The sequence below is a fragment of the Malaya genurostris genome, chromosome 3, assembly GCF_030247185.1.
Source record: "Malaya genurostris strain Urasoe2022 chromosome 3, Malgen_1.1, whole genome shotgun sequence".
Lineage (NCBI taxonomy): Eukaryota > Metazoa > Arthropoda > Insecta > Diptera > Culicidae > Malaya > Malaya genurostris.
The window spans coordinates 131,815,346-131,834,149 of record NC_080572.1 but is presented as its reverse complement, the minus strand read 5'-3'; the positions used below and the strand labels follow the sequence as shown (position 1 = coordinate 131,834,149).

Here is an 18,804-nt window from a genome sequence, read left to right as displayed (position 1 = left end):
GCGGCCCTTACACGATCATTAAAAGTGTCATTACTAAAAAGTTATGACACTTTTAATGATCGTGTAAGGTCTGCGAGTTCAGTAATGACACGAGTAATGATGGAATTCCGGATTTTTCATCATTACCAACATTATTAATTCTTCTTATTCTATAGTGAAAGTGCTCAATATCGTCAGTTGTATTAGATGAGAAAATTTGACAATCATGAAGTAAACATTCTATTCAGAATTATATGTGAAAAAATCTGGAACGAACAATGTGTAGATTTAAATTATTAATGTTTCATTAACTTTAACGTTACAATAGCAAATCAAATTTATTTTGAGCTAGACGAAGAAAAAAAAATTCTTTAATTGCTGAGGGAAAGTTATTTTGGTTACAATCCCCGTGCTGGAGTAGTTACAAATACTCATCATTAATAATGAACGTGTAATGCTAAAAAGTTATGATGTACAGTAATGCAGTAATGACGAGCGTTTGAGCAGAAGTGTCATTACTTAGTAATGACACTTTTAATGATCGTGTAAGGGTCGCTAATGAAAATGACTTTTATTAGCTGTTCGGAAGTGTTAAGGAACATGTCAGTTGTTTTCGTATTCACGACAACCAGTTATGTCTCTGACATTATCTACCCATCTTTTTTTCCTTCGTCTCTCTTCTAAATGGAATATCGATATTTTTTCCCCTGCTATGTGCGTTTCATTTATCCTCATAAACGTGTCAGAAAAGTTTCGTTGAACAGCCAACATTTCGCATTTCAAACGGTTTATAGTGGTTAAAATTTCGAGATGTTGATAGTACCCGTCGTATGGTAGCCGTAGCTCAGCAAATAATCGCTGATGTTTACTGTGCAACTATTGAAAAATTTCACGAGATCTCCATTTGAAGAATGATTTTATCTTGGGCTTAGCGTATGACAACCACCATTCTATCCATGAACGAAAATTTCTGCCCTGTCGGGTCCAGTACTGCCACTTGTACTGAAACTCTTTAACATTTTCATCGGTCAATAGATGGGGCCGCAGTGACCAAAATCCACGACCGTGCTCGCGTCCTAGTGAAGGAAGGCAAAGACGAAGTGTGATCGCTTTATGGTCAGTAAATGAGCACACGTGCGTTTGTGCTGTTCGCAAGTTGTCGCGAGTGAGACCTGGATGTGTTCGTAAGCGGTGCGGTCTCGTGTGATCAACATTGCAGAAAACGATGAAACCCGGTAAGGAGAGTTGCTCGTTCTCTACTTCTTGCAAGCACACGATATCGAGTCAGTGGCTGCTGATGGAAGTACGAAGTGCATTTATTTTCGTGGGGTTCGTGATCGTGCCGATGTTAATTGAAGCGACGTTGTATGATGTGAGAGCCATTTGTTTTGTTACTTTTGCTCCATCTCAACATTATCCTCGTTTTCCCGACGTGGCTTTTTCCCAGCCGGTCGGCCTCTCAGTTTTTGGCTGCTTGTGGATGCAGACGAATCGTCGGTTTCGTTACCATTGCCGATTTGGTTTCGTGTCTTACTGCTGGGTTTCCTGAACAGTTCGACTGCATTCGCGCTGGGATTAAGGAGATCGTCGTTTTGCGACAGTGCTTGTTGGGTCGTCGCTCTTTGCGGAGCTATGCATGAAGAAGCAAACGTTGCATGTTGGCTGCTGCTGTTCGCTGTCATATCAGCTGGTTTGTTCAGTTCAGGAAACGTTTCGGTCGTTAGTAGGGATTGTGCTGAGTCTCTCGCTACGGTCAGTCGCTTATCGACTGATTTTGTAGCACTTTTGAACAAGCAGTTTCTTATTTTGGACACAGGATATTCCTGTGTGTGACTGCTCCTTGTAGTGTCGGCAGGATTGCAGCTGTCCCTTGTTTACAACGAACGCTTGTTCTCCGTCGATCTTAACCCAAGAATCAATATTTTGTTTAACGATCATCCGGGTAGATCAGACTCCGAGTGGAACTCCCCCGAAGTCGAAGCCTTCACCCCATGTCAGTTCACGAATAGATAGCACTTCACACTCACGCGCTTGAAAATTTCACGATTTTGTCTTCGCTCACGTCTTCGGGGAGGTCGTGCAACTTCACTTCGACACTTCCATCCTTCAATGTTATTCGGAGTTTGTACTTTTTCTCTCTAGCTCCACTTCATGTTTTCCGTCGTGTTCGTTGACAACTCTTTGTGTTATCTCTATGCCACTGACCTCTATGAAAGCACACACTCCACCTCGGTGGCACTGAAGTCTCTTCACATCTTCTTTATTCAAGCCCAGCACTGTACGGCAAAAAGCATGCACTTTTTCGAACGACTGCTTTACGGGAAAGGCCGAATAGTCGATCTTAAATGTGTTTTCTCGTCTCATTTCGAAAATTGCACACGCGGCGCGGCACAATTGAAATCGAGTAGGGAGAAATACTTGAGAATAGTTTCAACAGAACTCTCGAATAGCGCAAATGGATAAGACGTCGGTTCGGCATCAAGAACAACCGATGTATATGTCATCATCCAGATTTCCGATATAACTACCATAACCTAAACCTTTGAAAAGTCCTTTCTTACTTCTGGAAATGGGAAAACTGTTTCTGTAAGAATGTTCAAATAAATCTATCTTCCTATGGATTAGCGCAATTGAGTCCGCTACGTCGAAAATCCTAAGATCATTAATAATAATTCTGAGCTTATTTAAAATGGGTTCTAAGTATGCTGTGTCTATGATATATATATATATATATATATATATATATATATATATATATATATATATATATATATATATATATATATATATATATATATATATATATATATATATATATATATATATATATATATATATATATATATATATATATATATATATATATATATATATATATATATATATATATATATATATATATATATATATATTTATATATATATATTATGTGATCCAATCTTGATTCGACCAGTGCCTATTTGAAATGTTATTAGGGTTTTTCACCAGGTCATAAATTTGGATGTATTTATGTTTTGTCGCATCTGTCGTGATTGTACATGTCCAAATTAATAATGGCAATGTAAGTGACATATTGTTTCTGTAGAAAGGATGATAAGAATTATTGTTTTGTAGAGGATGATATTGGAAATTATAATTTCCGTTTCCTTTTGATTTTTGATTTGTGTAGCTTTATGTTTCTGGAATCGGTTATTGTTTCGTATCTATTTTCTCTAACCCTGACCTTTCTAAATTTAGGTTTTGTTTTGTCGTGAATACGACTTACTTTACTATGGGGCGCCTTTTCAAAATTTACCCTCTGAGAGGGTGATAAGTTTTTGATCATGAATATCTCTTGTTGTATCTAACGAATCAACATAATTTTTGCTACATGCCATCGGAAATATGATCACAATTTTATGGTAAAATTATCAGTTGTGTGACATAATCTTAAATAATTCAAAATTAGCATTTCTGAAATGTTTGGTACAAATGAGTATCAAAGAGGATTATTCATAAGGCGCGTGTGCCTTTCTTGTATTTTGAAAGATCATAGCTCAGTGATCTGTGAAAGGATTTATATAATCTAACCACCAATAGAATCGAAATTTTTCAACTTAAACGTATATAGCAACAGCATTGCAGTATTTCAATAGTAGACTATTGAAAAACCTGTCTCACTTGACCCATGTCAACAGCAGCCAATCAGAACGCGTTCTGAGGAAGAGAACAAAATATCATCTGCTGTACAAAAAATCGTTCGAGAAAAACGTTCCGAACAGTGCTTAATATCGTAGTGAGTTTCACAATTTGGTCCTTTTGAAAGGTGGGAATGAATCCTGTACAGCATCCTGATAGTTTCTTTCATGAAATGCAAATCCGAAATGAAATATTCGACATTAAAAATCTATATGCTTCTATTATTATAGCCGTTAGGACCGCCAATTAATGAAAAAGCTACAAACGAAGTCACGTAAAAAGAAACCTCTTAACAAAAATTGCATCAGTTTGGATTTTATCGCCACTGCGAGCAGATGTATTGTGTGTCGTTTGCAAAGCTAGTTTCGCCTTCGACAAGAGCGATTACGTCACAGCTGCTAGTCGTTTGCATTGGCGAAAAAAACAACGAAAAGGGGACAACGGTGGAGAGCATCACACAAAATCAGCCGTTCTAATGGCTCTAAAGTTTTCTAAAGAAGTGTGCGCTTTTCTCTGTGTGAAATACTTCTTTGTTTTTGCGAAAAATGTGGAAAATATACTTCCTTGTTTTTGCGAAAAATGTGAAAAAGGGGAATGCTTGCATAATTCATACAATTGATCAACTAATTGATATTCGGAAGTGTTAAAGAACATGTCAGTTGTTTTGTATTCACGACATCCAGTTATGTCTCTGACATTACCCACCCTCTTTTCTTTCTGATACCTTGTATGGTGTTAAATATTTCTTCATTTTCCTCAAAATTCGGCTCTGTTTATCTTGTTGAATTTGTCGCTTCATGCCTGGAAATAGTACTGTTTAATAATTTGAGAATGATTTTCGGAACCACCTCTATACGCGCGATCGTGTGTTAGCTCTATTATTTCATTTTGCTCCTCGGAAGTGCGCAAGTCTATTAAAACTTTCTGGCTTATAAGCACCTTTAAGATCTTGGCGTTGCTAAAATAATTGCGGTATGCAATTTGGAGGGTATTCATAAGAGATTCTTCGCACATGATGCAATTCACTCTCTTCGGACTCATATCAGCCTTAAAAATGTTGACAGCTTGAGCAACGGAAAAGTCTGACCGAGTTATGGTTGGTTATGGGAGTTTTTTATAGCAATCACCTTATCAGGATTAGGTTTTACACTCTCTGCCGTGACAACGTGTCCTATAAATCCGACTTCTTTCCATAAAAATTCAGACTTGTCAAGCAGAATTTTTAAGTTATATTTTTGCGAGGCATTAAATACCTTCCTCACATTTACTATATGTTCCTGCAGGGATGTGGAGTATATGATGATGTCATCCATATACACCAAACATACTTTTCTAATAAGGTCACGCAGTACATTGTCCATCACCTTTTGAAAGGTGGATGGCGCGGTTTTTAATCGGAAAGGCATTTTAAGAAATTAATATTTCCCATGATCTACAGTGATGGCAGTTTTCTTAACGTCTCTTAGGTTGCCCTCAATTTGATGGAAACCCGAATCGAGCTTAATGGTGGTAAAATAATTGAATCGACCGAGTTTACCCAAAACTTCTGTGATGTTTGGGATAGGGTATTTATCATCAGTTGTCTTCTCGTTGAGCTTTCTATAGTCAACGACAAGACGCCACTTTTTTGTCCTGAAGCATCTAACTTTTTGGTACAACTCAGATGGGTGACGACCAGGGGGAATTAGAGGGTCTTATGATGCCTTGGTTGAGTAAATCTCTAATCTGGCTCTGCACCTCTTCCTTCAAGCAGTAAGGATATTTACAGCTTTTCGTATAGACAGGTATGCCATCTCTGGTATCGATTCTGTGTTTCACTACGTTATGGAATATTTGTCGATAGTCAGATATTAATTTGACTAAGCCATCACGATCTTCACTATTCAGGTGGTTCAAGCGTAGCTGGTCCATTAGTTTTGTGAGTAGATCGTGATCTAAAATTGATTCTTGATGCTGAACTGTCTCAAAATTATTTTCCTGAATACTACCCTTGAGCACCTCAATTTCAGTATCCTTATTAGTCATGCTGGTAACGAGCAACATAGTTTTGAAGTTTTCGGCTTTATATAAACCGGAATGTATAAAGGCTTCGTTGTTAAAGACGATATCTTTTGTAAGGAGAAATTCTCCGTCTTCTTAACAGTCTTATTTTTTGCATGGTTATGTTAGCACAAGGTATATAGAGTGTGTTTGAATGTACTGAAATGCCGGCTTTTAATTTGTTCAAAGACTCATATCCAATTAGTCCATCGAAAAAGTCGTGGAAATCATAAACTAGGAATTTTAAATTCATATTTGGCGGTATTTCCAAGAACGGTTGAGTTACATATAATGACTTATCAGATATTTACCTCTCACGTTTTTGATCGTCGTCGGTTCAAATAGTTGAAGAACGGTTCCTAAGTTACTATGGCGGGGGCTAATAAAAGATTTGTTTGCTCCCGTATCGATGAAAAATTTTAGGGTTCCGTTTGGACTTTCTAAAGTTATATATGGAACGAAATTCGTTGATTTCAACTGAGCTTCTCTAAAGGTACTTCCGCGTGTAAATTTACTTCATCGTAAGTTTCGCCCTTGTTAATGGTATCGTCGCATTGGTAATTTTGACATTCCTGAGATTCCTGGTAATCTTCATTCTGGTAGCCGTATTCGTTCTCCAAATAATTTTGTTCCTGATCTACGTCCTGGGTAGACAGCTCATGGTTCTGTCTAGAGAACACACGTGCCTGTTGAGAGAATGCTGTTCGGAGTGTTCGTAAGTTTGTTATTATTTGGTCTTATGTTTATGAGACTAGCGGATCTGTTAAAATTTAAAGGATGGGTTGGGGATGGTGTCTCGCCGTTATTCTGGAAATTCAAAGGTCTACTAGGACCCTGTTGCAAGTTATTGTAGGTTCTGGTAGAACCTGTGTTGTAGAATGGTCTGCTCTGAGGTGTAATCGGATTGTTGTTATAAAATTGTCTATTTGGAATGGTAGCCGGATGAGAGTAGTTCGGAGATGGGAGCTTCGGAACGTAATTGTTCCTTTCAGAGTGAGCATTCTGGTCATGTTTAAGATTTGCTCGAGTGTCTAGGCCATAATCTTTATTCTTTCGGGCGATTTTTTTGGCTTTGTCATTGGCATACTGGTATGCCAGTGTTAAATTGATGGGTTGTAGGAGTCCCACATGTGACGAATAGGGTTCGTCCAATCCATCAACAAATTTTTCTAAACAAAGTTTCTCGACAAATTCCACTAATTCATCTAGATGTTTTCATTCCACATCCATTTGAATGTGGGTAGAAATTCTCGTATAGCAGTCACTAATTGCAGTGTTAAAATTTCTTACATTATTTCTATTTGGTTTGAGTGAAAAAAGTCTCTGCAGAAGGGTTGATAATTCTCGTTTGTCTCTATATATAATCATTAACTGTGTTTTAATTTTCTCCCATTCCATGGGAGTTCCACTGGAAACCAGAAGGTCTTCAGCTTCTCCAATAATTTTGTTCCGGATTTCCATAAGTTGGAGCTCATATACGTCCGTACCACCAAGATGGTCAAATTGTGTAATGACGCGATCTGCGCAGTTAATCCAATGATTTATTTGCTTTGAGTTACCGAAAAGGTTGGTATGTTTTTTATGAAGTCGAAGACTTTGCCTCTCTGACACTCTATATCAATATTAACTATAGCATTATGTGACGGTGTCAATGGTACAACTGGAACTGCATCTCGGCTTTTCCCAAATTAAAATTTAATGAAAAAAAAGTACAGGTGTGTAATGTCAGAGACATAACTGGATGTCGTGAATACGAATAAAACTGACACTCTTTCTTTATACTTCCGAATATCAATTAGTTGATCGATTGTGTTAATTGTGCAAGCTTTCCCGTTTTTCACTACTAGAATTTGAAACGATACACCCAAACTATTGTACAGATTAGTTACATCAAACATTCTGACACACAAATATTACAAAACAACCAGTATAGTTCTTTATGATAAAATAATTTTAATTTTCGATTTACAAAGAAGCAATCTTTATAGTTCTTTAGGTAACATTTAGAGCCATTACAAGGGCTGATTTTGCATAATGTTCCACACTGTTGTCCGTTTCCCGTTGTATTTTACTCCAATGCAAACGACCACCAACAGGATGATGTAATCGATCTTCTTCGAAGGGAAACTGGCACTGCGACGAGCGTTTGAGGTTTTGTAGAACGTTAAAGGTCTGCTTTCATTACTAGTGACTGCTGCTCTCGACGATAGAAGTCCACATGAAATCACGACCTGAGCGTTTGAGACTTTATACCACGCAAAAGGTCTGCTTTCATTGCCAACTGCTCCACCTGACGATTGAAGGCCAAATGAAAGCACGACCTGAGCGTTTGAGGTTTGATACCACGCAAAAGGTCTGCTTTCATTGACGACTGAAGTCCAAATGAGAGCACGACCTGAGCGTTTGAGGTTTGGTACCACCCAGAAGGTGCACTCTCCGAAGCTGCTGGTCCCACGACGTCTGCTTCCGTCCAACGCACAAGAAGAAATGATCGATTTTTGACCGCGGTTCCCCTTTTATAACGTTCAGTTGAAGATATGTGCCTGACTACCTCAAAATCGCCGTCCTTGCGCGAAAAAGCCAATCAAAAGTAAAGAGTTTTCCGCGTTGTTTTCAAAGTTTAAGAAAACTTAATGTTTGAGTTGTTTGTGGTTATCTCACACTGTTCAAAATATTATTCTAAATTCCTGATCATATTTTTGATGAAATGGTGAAAGAATTATGTTGCTACCGTTAATACAAGTCAAGATATTCACGATTAAGTTCTGCCCATTCTTCCATATGGCTAATTTTGAAAAGGCATCCCATAGTAAAGCAAGTCGTATTCACGACAAAAAAGTTCTACCACATTTTGTTAATTTTTATTCCTTGAGAGAAAAGAAAAAAAATAAAATCACTTCTTAATCTTCTATCACTTCACTTCTTAAGGTGAAATGTAGCGGAATGCGAAAATCGCGTTTTTGATCAATTATTCAAAAACTAGACCGATTTTCGAAAAAACAAAAACACTTAAGTTTTCGAAATCAAATTTATCATTACTAAGTATTCTTAGAATTTTGAAATTTTGCTTTGCCGAGCCGTAATTGGTTTTTGAAATGTATAAACGGTACCTGTTCCGTTCCACGGGGATGATTTTAGAACTGAAAAGTAGTGTTTGTAGCAGAATTTCACAAAGATTCTGAAAATGCAACTCAAAATTATAAAATTTTAGCTAAAACAACCGAAATTTGAAAAAGTTTACATAAACTTTTCCGCATTTTTTTATTGCTTGCGCGCTGCTGTTTCGTATTGAGGTGGTGTGGAATTGCACGGTGGGCCCGATGGCATTATATCGTGAGCAAAAATTACATATAAAATTATGACGCGAATTTATGCAGCATTGGGTTTTGTGTTGAAATAAAAACGAGTTGAATACAATAAAATGGGTATTGTAAGAAATTGTTTATTTTCTAATTAACTGTCATTTATAATGCTAATAATGTCCAATTCTGTTGAGTTCAATGCATTGATGTTGCTGAAGCAATAAAGCCTGGCTGTGTGATATCGTATAACAGGTATTATTTTAGATTGTAACAATTTTTATAGCAAAACTATAACTTCATCATTGACAAGCTACTGAATGAAATACAAACCAAGTATTATCGTGATACAAACAATGTTATAAACATTGATAAACACCAGGCATGTTTAGCAAGTTGGTCAATACATATACATATAACTTCATGTTAGTCATTCGTAATCACTAACAATAACGATTGAATTAGCATATATTCAAAGTGTGAAGAATTCAAAAATCCATTACGTCCAGTCTTTTTTACAAGCCAATATAACGAGAGGTAAGCCCACTGCGCTCAATCATTGAAAAAAAATCTTGTTTCTATGTGTGCGTTTTTCTTGGTATGCTTTGTGCAACGGTTCGTTCAACTGAAGCGGATAAAATTTTGCGCGCATTTTATGACGCTACATTTCACCTTAATCCTAATCACTTCTTAGTTTCTATTATTTTTTTCTTCACTAAATCACTGATTTTCACTTGAATGATATCTATGACTTATAGTTAGTTTGGCGATCTGCTCTCGACTATGAATTGTCTGCTTTTCGTGATGAAAGTGCTAGAATCTGTTTCAACTCTCCAATATTCCCTTGGCGATGTATCGGCTTCAAACGACGTCCTCTCGATGAAGCTTCCACGGGTGAAATTCACTTACACTTTTATTCACTACGCAGGATCTACCGACTACGCCAGTTAACTCACGGATTATCTGATTTATGTTTTTAAAAAATTACGAAATGTCTCGGCTGAAGGCACAATTGAACCTGATTTTTATTCGTCAAGAAATAATGTTTCAAAGGTACTACACTGCTTTCTAGGTATTCAGGAGCTCGGTTCAAATTAACGCGATGACAGCAAAGGCACCATCGGCGTACCGGTGGATCGCGTGGTGGAAGCATTCGGCATTCGTCTGATGGAACAAGTTTTGGAGATCTTGAATGTGGAAACAAGATGACCTGAGTTTTTGCTGCATTATTCACAATTCTCAAGCTTGTAAAATATTCAGTTAGAGCGTCAAGACCTGTCTGTAGTTTATTCTTCAGAGCATTAATGACACGACCTTTGTAAAGAGTGGCAGTATCATCAGCAAATTGTGAAAGAACACCCGGAAGAGGTGGGATGTCTGATGTAAAAATGTTGTATAGAATGGGACCTAGGATACTTCTTTGGGGTACACCAGCAGGAATAGTAAATCTTTCTGAAAGTGCATTATTCAGAGAAACCTGGAAGGCTCTATCTGCAAGATAACTTTTGATAATTTTAATAAGATACACCAGGGCATCGTGCCACACATTGTCGAATGCCTTTTTAATATCCAATATTGCCATGGCAGTCGTTTAGGACACTGATTTGTTTTGCTGGATAACGTTGTTAACCCTTTTGAGTTGGTGGATGGTGGATATTCTTTTCCGGAACCCAAACTGTTCTTCCAGTAAAACATCCTGTTCATCTGCGATAGCAAGAATTCGCCTGTTAGTTGACTTTTCAAACAGCTTGGATAGGGCAGAGAGTAAACTGATGGGCTGATAGCTCTTGGAAAAAGATGAATCTTTCCCCGGTTTCAAAACTGGGAAAACTTCCAAATAGAAGGGAAGTAGCCAAGCTTCCAGCACCTGTTAAAAATTTTAGCAAAGATAACAAATTAGCGAATACTCAAATGTTTCAGCTCAATGATGAATGTGTTGTTGAAACCGAAGTACTTCATATTTTTGGATTTTTTTCACAATAGCCATCAGCTCATCCGCAGTGACTCTACTTTCCTCAGGAACCAAGCTGTCTGATTGGTCAACTTCAGCTACGCTATCAGCAACGGCTCTTTCATGTGGACTAACAATGTTGAGTCCTAAATTGTGAGAACACACAAACTGCTGGCCTAGCGCATTTGCTTTCTCTACTGGTGTGATTAAAGGTATTCCTTCAGCTGCGTCCTGGGGTGACATCAGAGGTGGAATAGGCTTCGGTTTTTTTTTTGAGCACCTTCGACCACTAGAAGAGCTTTGAATGTGAGAGAATTTGTCGAAGCTTTTGCTGGAAATTCCTGTTGCGAAGCTCAGATATCCTTTCCTGGATTATCCTAGTTAAGTTGTTATAAGATGTCTTCTTATCTAGGATGCCAGTTCGTTGATACTGCCTCCGGTAGGCATTTCGAAACCGGATGAGTTTCTTAGTGACATCGTCAATTTGAAGAGAAGAACTCGGCCTATGTTGTACTGGAACCATACTATCACGAGCGACTGTGATTGAATGCTGGAAGAAAGAGAGGGCCACGTCGATTTAGATCGGGGAATCTAGTCGATATTAATAAGCTGGTCGGCAAATTGTTAAAATTGGACCCAGTCGGTGCGATAATAGTTCCTCCGAGGTTGAATAGGCACTGTTTCTGGTGAAGATCCCAACGGCAATATTACTGGAAAGTGGTCGAAAGAGAGCTCGTTGAAGACAACCGGAGAGCTGTCGATGGCGATGTTGCTGGTGAATATATCCAGAATGGAATGAACTCCCGATCTGGAAAGTCGCGTTGGTTGATCCGGAGCGAGGATGTTGTATTGTCCAGCTTCGTAATCTTCGGCAAGTATGAGTCCGTTTCTATTCTGTCTTTTGTTTCCCCACAGCCTTAAAAAGAAACTATGTCGAATTCATGCAAATACCGCGGATTAATTTTTCTTTTTATTTTTTCAAGACATCGTTTGTAAAATCGTCTTATTTAAATTCTTTAGGTGAATCAATACAGCTTGTATTGTTATATCTACGAAACAAATTAATCAAAGCGGCTGAACAAACTTTTTTTTCTGATTTCTATTAGATTGTGTTTTAAACTCACAGTCGAATTTATTTTACGGTTTACGCTAGCTCTTTGAATATTATTCCAACAATAACAGTCACATCAAATATGCGGGAATACACTCAGATATATCCATGCGGGAATACACTCAGATGTGATCCATTATCTCTGTGTTATCAATTCTCTGTCAGCCGGTGAGAAAAACAATACAATTATGAAATAATTATGCCTCAATATCAAGTAAACATTTGCAGTAGTTCTTGCTTTTCAATGTCTGCTTTTTGCCTTACCATTACTTTATTAAACAATTCATCACATCACTTGTGGCGGAGGGTTCAAAGTGATATCCGGGTAGAAAGTTGGAGTTACGAGCTCTGAAAGCAATATATTCCTCAAGCAATGTTGCTCGAATATAAAAAATGCAACTATGCAATTTGTTCGATAATCGCTCTGATATTCGGACTTGTAAGTATATTCAGGTGCGAACGAAGTCTACGCTGCTTCGTTGCTCACACGAAGATCTTTTTCTTGCAGTTGTTATTTGCATTGAACATACCCCCGAATGATTAACGCGAATATGGAACGAATATTCATGCAGCGATCGTCGTAACCTAATTCGCGATGATAGTTCGTGATGTCTTTGAAACAAGCAAATTTAGACGTTTCCCCCTTCATTAGTACCATAGTCTTATGTGTGTGTGTGTGTGTGTGTGTGTGTGTGTGTGTGTGTGTGTGTGTGTGTGTGTGTGTGTGTGTGTGTGTGTGTGTGTGTGTGATGAACCATATCCCAGCATTCCCCCGTTGCTGCTACATCACGAGATATGATGAATTTATTAGATGAATAATGTTTCGCGAAGAGTGGAATCCAACGATCATCGCAGTGACGCTATTCGAACCAGCTATCTAACACCGGTATGTGAGCACCAGCCATTTAAAAGTATACCGATTACGTTGAGCCCCTCGCGTTTCGAGCCCCAAACACTGCGATGTTTTGATACTCATCGCGATTCTCAAATTGTGAAAATTATCTCCACTTAACGTCCCAAAACACTGTCTGCTGTATTTTAGGTAAACCGACAAGTTATTGTGAGAGAGTCGACACAAAATTCACTAATTTTCGTGCAATCAGCTGATTTTGAAGTTCCGATTTTGATCTCATCAAGATAGCGTCGTGACAGGGAGCCGTATAAAACGAACATGCACGATGTAACAGATCGGCTGAAAAGTTCGTATCGTTTCTATGAGAGGGCGCCACTAGAATTAATTCCATATCATTTTCAGTTAGTACCAACCTTCAAAAGATACGTATATAAATTTGACAGCTGTCTTATTATTAGTTTGTGAGATATTGCATTTTGAGAGAAGCTATTTTTGTTATTGTGAAAAAAATGGAAAAATAGGAATTTCGTGTGGTGATGAAACACTACTTTTTGATGAAAAAAAGTGCCGCCGATACCAAAAAAATGGCTTGATGAGTGTTATCCAGACACTGCATCGGGCGAAGCAACAATTCGTAAGTGGTTCGCAAAATTTCGTACTGGTCATATGAGCACCGAAGACGATGAACGCAGTGGACGTCCAAAAGAGGCTGTTACCGATGAAAACGTGAAAAAATCCACAAAATGATTTTCAATGACCGTAAAGTGAAGTTGATCGAGATAGCTGACACCCTAAAGATATCAAAGGAACGTGTTGGACATATTATTCAAGAATATTTGGATATGAGAAAGCTTTGTGCAAAATGGGTGCCGCGTGAGCCCACAATCGATCAAAAACAATAACGAATTGATGATTCTGAGCAGTGTTTGGATCTGTTATATCGAAATAAAACCGATTTTTTTCGTCGATATATAACAATGGACGAAACATGGCTCCATCACTTCACTCCGGAGTCCAATCGACAGTCAGCTGAGTGGACTGCACGCGATGAACCGAACCGAAATCGTGGAAAGATTCTACAATCGGCCGGTAAGGTTATGGCGTCTGTATTTTGGGGTATAATTTTCATGGTATAATTTTCATCGACTACGGGAAAAACCATCAACAGTGACTATTATATAGCGTTATTAGAGCGTTTGAATGACGAAATTTAAAAAAAACGGCCTCATTTGAAGAAGAAAAAAGTTTTGTTTCATCAAGACAGTGCACCGTGTCACAAGTCGATGAAAACCATGCTGAAATAGAACGAATTGGGCTTCGAATTGCTCCCTCATCCACCGTATTCTCCAGATTTGGCCCCCAGTGACTTTTTCCTGTTCTCAGACCTCAAGAGAATGCTCGCTGGTAAAAAATTTAGAAGCAATGAAGAGGTAATCGCTGAAACTGAGGCCTATTTTGAGGCAAAGGACAAATCGTACTACAAAAGTGGTATCGAAAAGTTGGAAGATCGCTATAATCGCTGTATCGCCTCTGATGGCAATTATGTTGAATAATAAAAACGAATTTTGGCAAAAAATGTGTGTTTTTATTAAACGATACGAACTTTTCAGCCGAACTATTATACCAGCAGCGAAGAATGCATTAGTACACCCAAAATAATAATGATGTTATAGTTACGTTAAAAGTTATGTGAATATTTTCCACCCTATTTTTCGCGTAGGTTCTAATGGACTGGCATTTAAAAACTGTTTAATGCATAATCCAGTAAAAGTTATGTGTTTCATAGGTAAAATGCAATGTACTGTTCGTATCACATTCACCTATCAGTTCATATCAAATTTAAATACCAGAGAATTACTATTTTATATATTGGTTGAAGTGAAGTTCATATTTTTATATAAATCTATGAAATGAAAAATACCATGAAAATAAAACATTTATTTCAGAAAATTAGCATAGGATTTCAATGGGTAAAACTAAAAAGCAACTAATAACGTCGTGAGATCTCGAATCGACAAGCCTCCAGAAATCGTTCTTTTTTGTCACTGCTATCCAACCGAAGCCGAAGTCGAGATCCGAGAGCTTGCACAACACTACCGATTCAAGCTGAGGTTGCATTTCATGGGTCTAGTGTCGCTAGCTTCATACCGATTTTGAATTCGTTTTTTGGTGGACCAACGGCCTGTTTGTAGCATTCGGCAGGAGCGGGCACACTTCCGGACTCACGCAGGTACTCGGTCGAACACATGGAATCTCTCATGCTGGAATGGTCCGGTCGATGTGGTAAACAATTGTAATTGAATAACATTTCTCGCAAATATTTACACTACTCACACTCTGAGGGCCACTGTTCGCCATTTTCAAAATCGAATTTTTCACACTGGAAATTCACGTAGATTGTTTGACTCTATTCATTTTAGGGGATTTTCGTGTAACATTCAATTTCGTCACGTAAAACATTCAATTTGACATTTGAAACCAGGTTACGTGATTTTTTCAAGTGAATCCAACATGAATTTTTAATTGAGTGTAGATTCGGGTTCTCTACGATTATTGCTTATTCATTTTCACCCTTCTCTCTTTCGTGCAGTGAATAGTTCAACGTTGTTCGAGATGGGCATATTTGAACACAGTATATTCGCACCGAGGAAGGGTGAATGAATTAGTTACACGAAGCATATGTGCAACATTGTCCTCAAGTAACGCATTTCCGAACCATGCTCAAATTTCATGGGAGAAGACTAATTGCTCATGCTTTCATTAGAAGTTAAAATGATTGATTTCATGATTTTCTTATCATGACAGCAGTAACGGATTTCTTCCCTGGAGAATATTTTCACGGTTTCATTTATCAGGTATATTGGCATTCCGTATGAAATCATAAGACCTTTCATTTGAAACTAATTTTGCAAAAAATTTTCAAGCCATCGTTAAGTAAAGTGAGAGTTTATGTACAATATTTCCGGTGCTTCCGGAAGTCGAAGTTGATTCATTTTCGGTCAACTGACAAGACCTATCGATTGCAATTCTTTTGTGCACAGTTTTGAAATAAATTTTTCACATTCCGGAAGCGAAATTCGTTTCCGGATGAAATTCTGGAGTTTTTGTATGGGACCATTAGGCTTGAATTATTGGTTTGTTTAAATCGGTCACGCAATCTCAGAGAAAAGTAGGAAAATAATTTGAAATTGAAATTTTTACACTAATCACCCTGTAATTCCAAAACCAAAAACCGGATCCAAAAAAATCAGGAATTAGAAAATCATATATATAATTTAAATATAAGTTTGTGAAATCGGTGCAGCCATTTCTAAGAAAAGTTAGTGAATTTATTTGATTTTTCGGTTACCATGTAATTCTGAAACTGGATATAAGATTCGAATAAAATTCCGGAATTTTGTATGGTCTCATAAATGTCGGATCAGTCATCACCGAGAAGCACTTAAAAATATGTCAGAATGTATTAAATATGTGTTATATCCGCTGTATAAATCAGTTATTCTTGATTCTCGAATATGTCGGTCACAGAAGACGTAAATTTACACGATTTTTTCTAGGTGTGAAGATAAAAATGGCAAATTTTCCACTTATCACGTTGTAATTCCGGAATCGGAAATCAGATCGATGCAAAATTTAAGATGCTTTTCAAAACAATTTAAACCTTTAAATTGAATCCCAGGTGGCGTAAATCGGTTAAGCAATCTCGGAAATATTGAGTGCACTTTTTTCATTAATTTGCACACAGTACTCTGTTACTTCGGAACCGGAAGTCGGAAGCTTTGGGACTAACAGACCTTTCATTTTATTTTAAGTTTGTGAATGTCAATTCTGCGTAATGTGAGTGTATATTTTTTCATATTTTTGTTGCGTACCTGCTTCTATGTTAATTCTAAAATTGGAAGTCCGATCAGGACAAAATTTAGCTGAAGGCTATGGGACTACGCGACCACATATGAGTGTATATTTTTGTTACATACATACACACACGCACACACAGAGGCACAAACACACACAGAGGCACAAACACACAAACTTTTACTCAGTTCGTCGAGCTGAATCGAATGGTATATTATATTCGGCCTTGCGGGCCTTGGATGAAATGTTTTACACAGTCTTTGCATAGCATAGTTACGTCATCTGTTAGAATACGGTACGAACTAATTTTAATAAATTTATTCAAATTTCAAAAATTTCCCGAGCCTTAGATATTCCAATGGTCATACGCTTCATGGTTAGTTGAATAATACGTTTTCTTATTGTTTTTATTTTCAGAATCCTCAAAACGTGAGTTCTTCGAACGAAATTTTGCGTGGCATGCTATTACTCAACACCAAGGAGAATTATCTAGTAGCATTGAAAATGCTACCATCATATTATTACGACCCATGTCAGATAGCAAGAGTAAAGACCGTTTGGGTGCAATCAGAACTACATACAATATGAAGCAGGAACCACAAATAACGACTGTATTCTATTTCGACCTCGCTCTACGTACATTCTTAGCAATTAAGTAAATGCTATAGTGACATGTTACATTTTATTATATTTGAAAAAAATTCATATATTTTAGAAATATTCTGCAAGTTGGTTCTTGGCCTCCCAACATGAAATATTTAACTTGCGATGAATATGATGGGACGAACACACCAAATCATACGATTGATCTAAGATCTGCTTTTGTTGATGTAACAGAGCCCACTACGTATGGCTCATTCGAGTTTCCGAAAAGCAATTCTCCTTTTAATGGTCATAGCTATATGAAATTTGATATGGATATAAGTGCTGTTACAATTCGGGGAGGAGCTTCAGTTAGCACGAAAAGTCTCGGAAAATGGGAAGCGAGCGTCGATAACCCATTACATGTTATTAAAGAAGATGAAATGAGAAATCTTACAGCGGATACCGTGTATCGTGTATACACTGTTGTTGTAAGTACACTGTCATTCTAAATTACTCTTGCCTTTCTGTTCCTGAGAAATTTTAAAACTAAATTTCTTATTCCTTATTGTCGTATAAAATAAAATTGTAGAAGTAAACACTTTTAGCAGACCGTGTCAGCTTAGAGAGGAGTCAGTCTTAAGTTCAGCTACGCCATAGCATGACATCCCTCTCAGCAAGCGGTTCTATTTTGTTGGTCGTTGAGCGTTTGTTGAACGACATACTGCACGAAATATTCGTTCAGTTTGCTGGGTCGGTTTGTTGTTTTGTCGTGAATACGACTTACTTTACTATGGGGTGCTTTTTCAAAATTAGTCATATGGAAGAATTGGCAGAACTTTATCGTGAATATCTCGACTTGTATTAATCTTAGCAACACAATTCTTTCACCATTTCATCAAAAATATGATCAGGAATTTAGGATAATATTTTGAACAATGTGAGATAACCACAAACAACTCAAAAATTAAGTTTTCTCAAAAATTGAAAATAATGCGGAAAACTCTTTACTTTCGCTTGGGTTTTTCGCACAAGGGTGACGATTTTGAGGTAGTCAGGCACATATCTTCAACTGAATGCATATAAAAGGGGAACCGTGGTAAAAATCGATCATTTCTTTTCGTGCGTTCGATGGTAGCAGACGTCGTGGGAATTAAACCTTCTGCGTGGTTAAACCTCAAACGCACAGGTAGCAACTCTCATTCGCTTGCTGGCCATCAAGGCGAGCAGACTGCCATCGCGGGAGTTAAACCATCAACCAGCAGCGACGGAGAGAGCACCTTCTGCGTAGTTGAAACCTCAAACGCTCAGGTAGCAACTCTCATTCGCTTGCTGGCCATCAAGGCAAGCAGACTGTCATCGCTGGAGTTAAACCATCAAGCAGCAGCGACGAAGAGAGCACCTTCTGCGTGGTTAAAACCTCAAACGCTCAGGTAGCAACAAGCCATCAAGGCGA

General features: G+C 37.8%; 1 protein-coding gene across 1 annotated transcript in view; it reads left to right on the top strand.

Annotated features, from left to right (window-relative positions):
* LOC131433642 (ionotropic receptor 25a) overlaps window positions 1-18,804 on the top strand; it is a 348,320-nt gene that overhangs the window by 188,981 nt on the left and 140,535 nt on the right. The window contains exons 5-6 of the mRNA XM_058600129.1: window positions 17,184-17,421; window positions 17,482-17,839. Of these exons, the coding sequence (XP_058456112.1) occupies window positions 17,184-17,421; window positions 17,482-17,839 (596 nt within the window). The remainder of the gene's footprint in view (window positions 1-17,183; window positions 17,422-17,481; window positions 17,840-18,804) is intronic.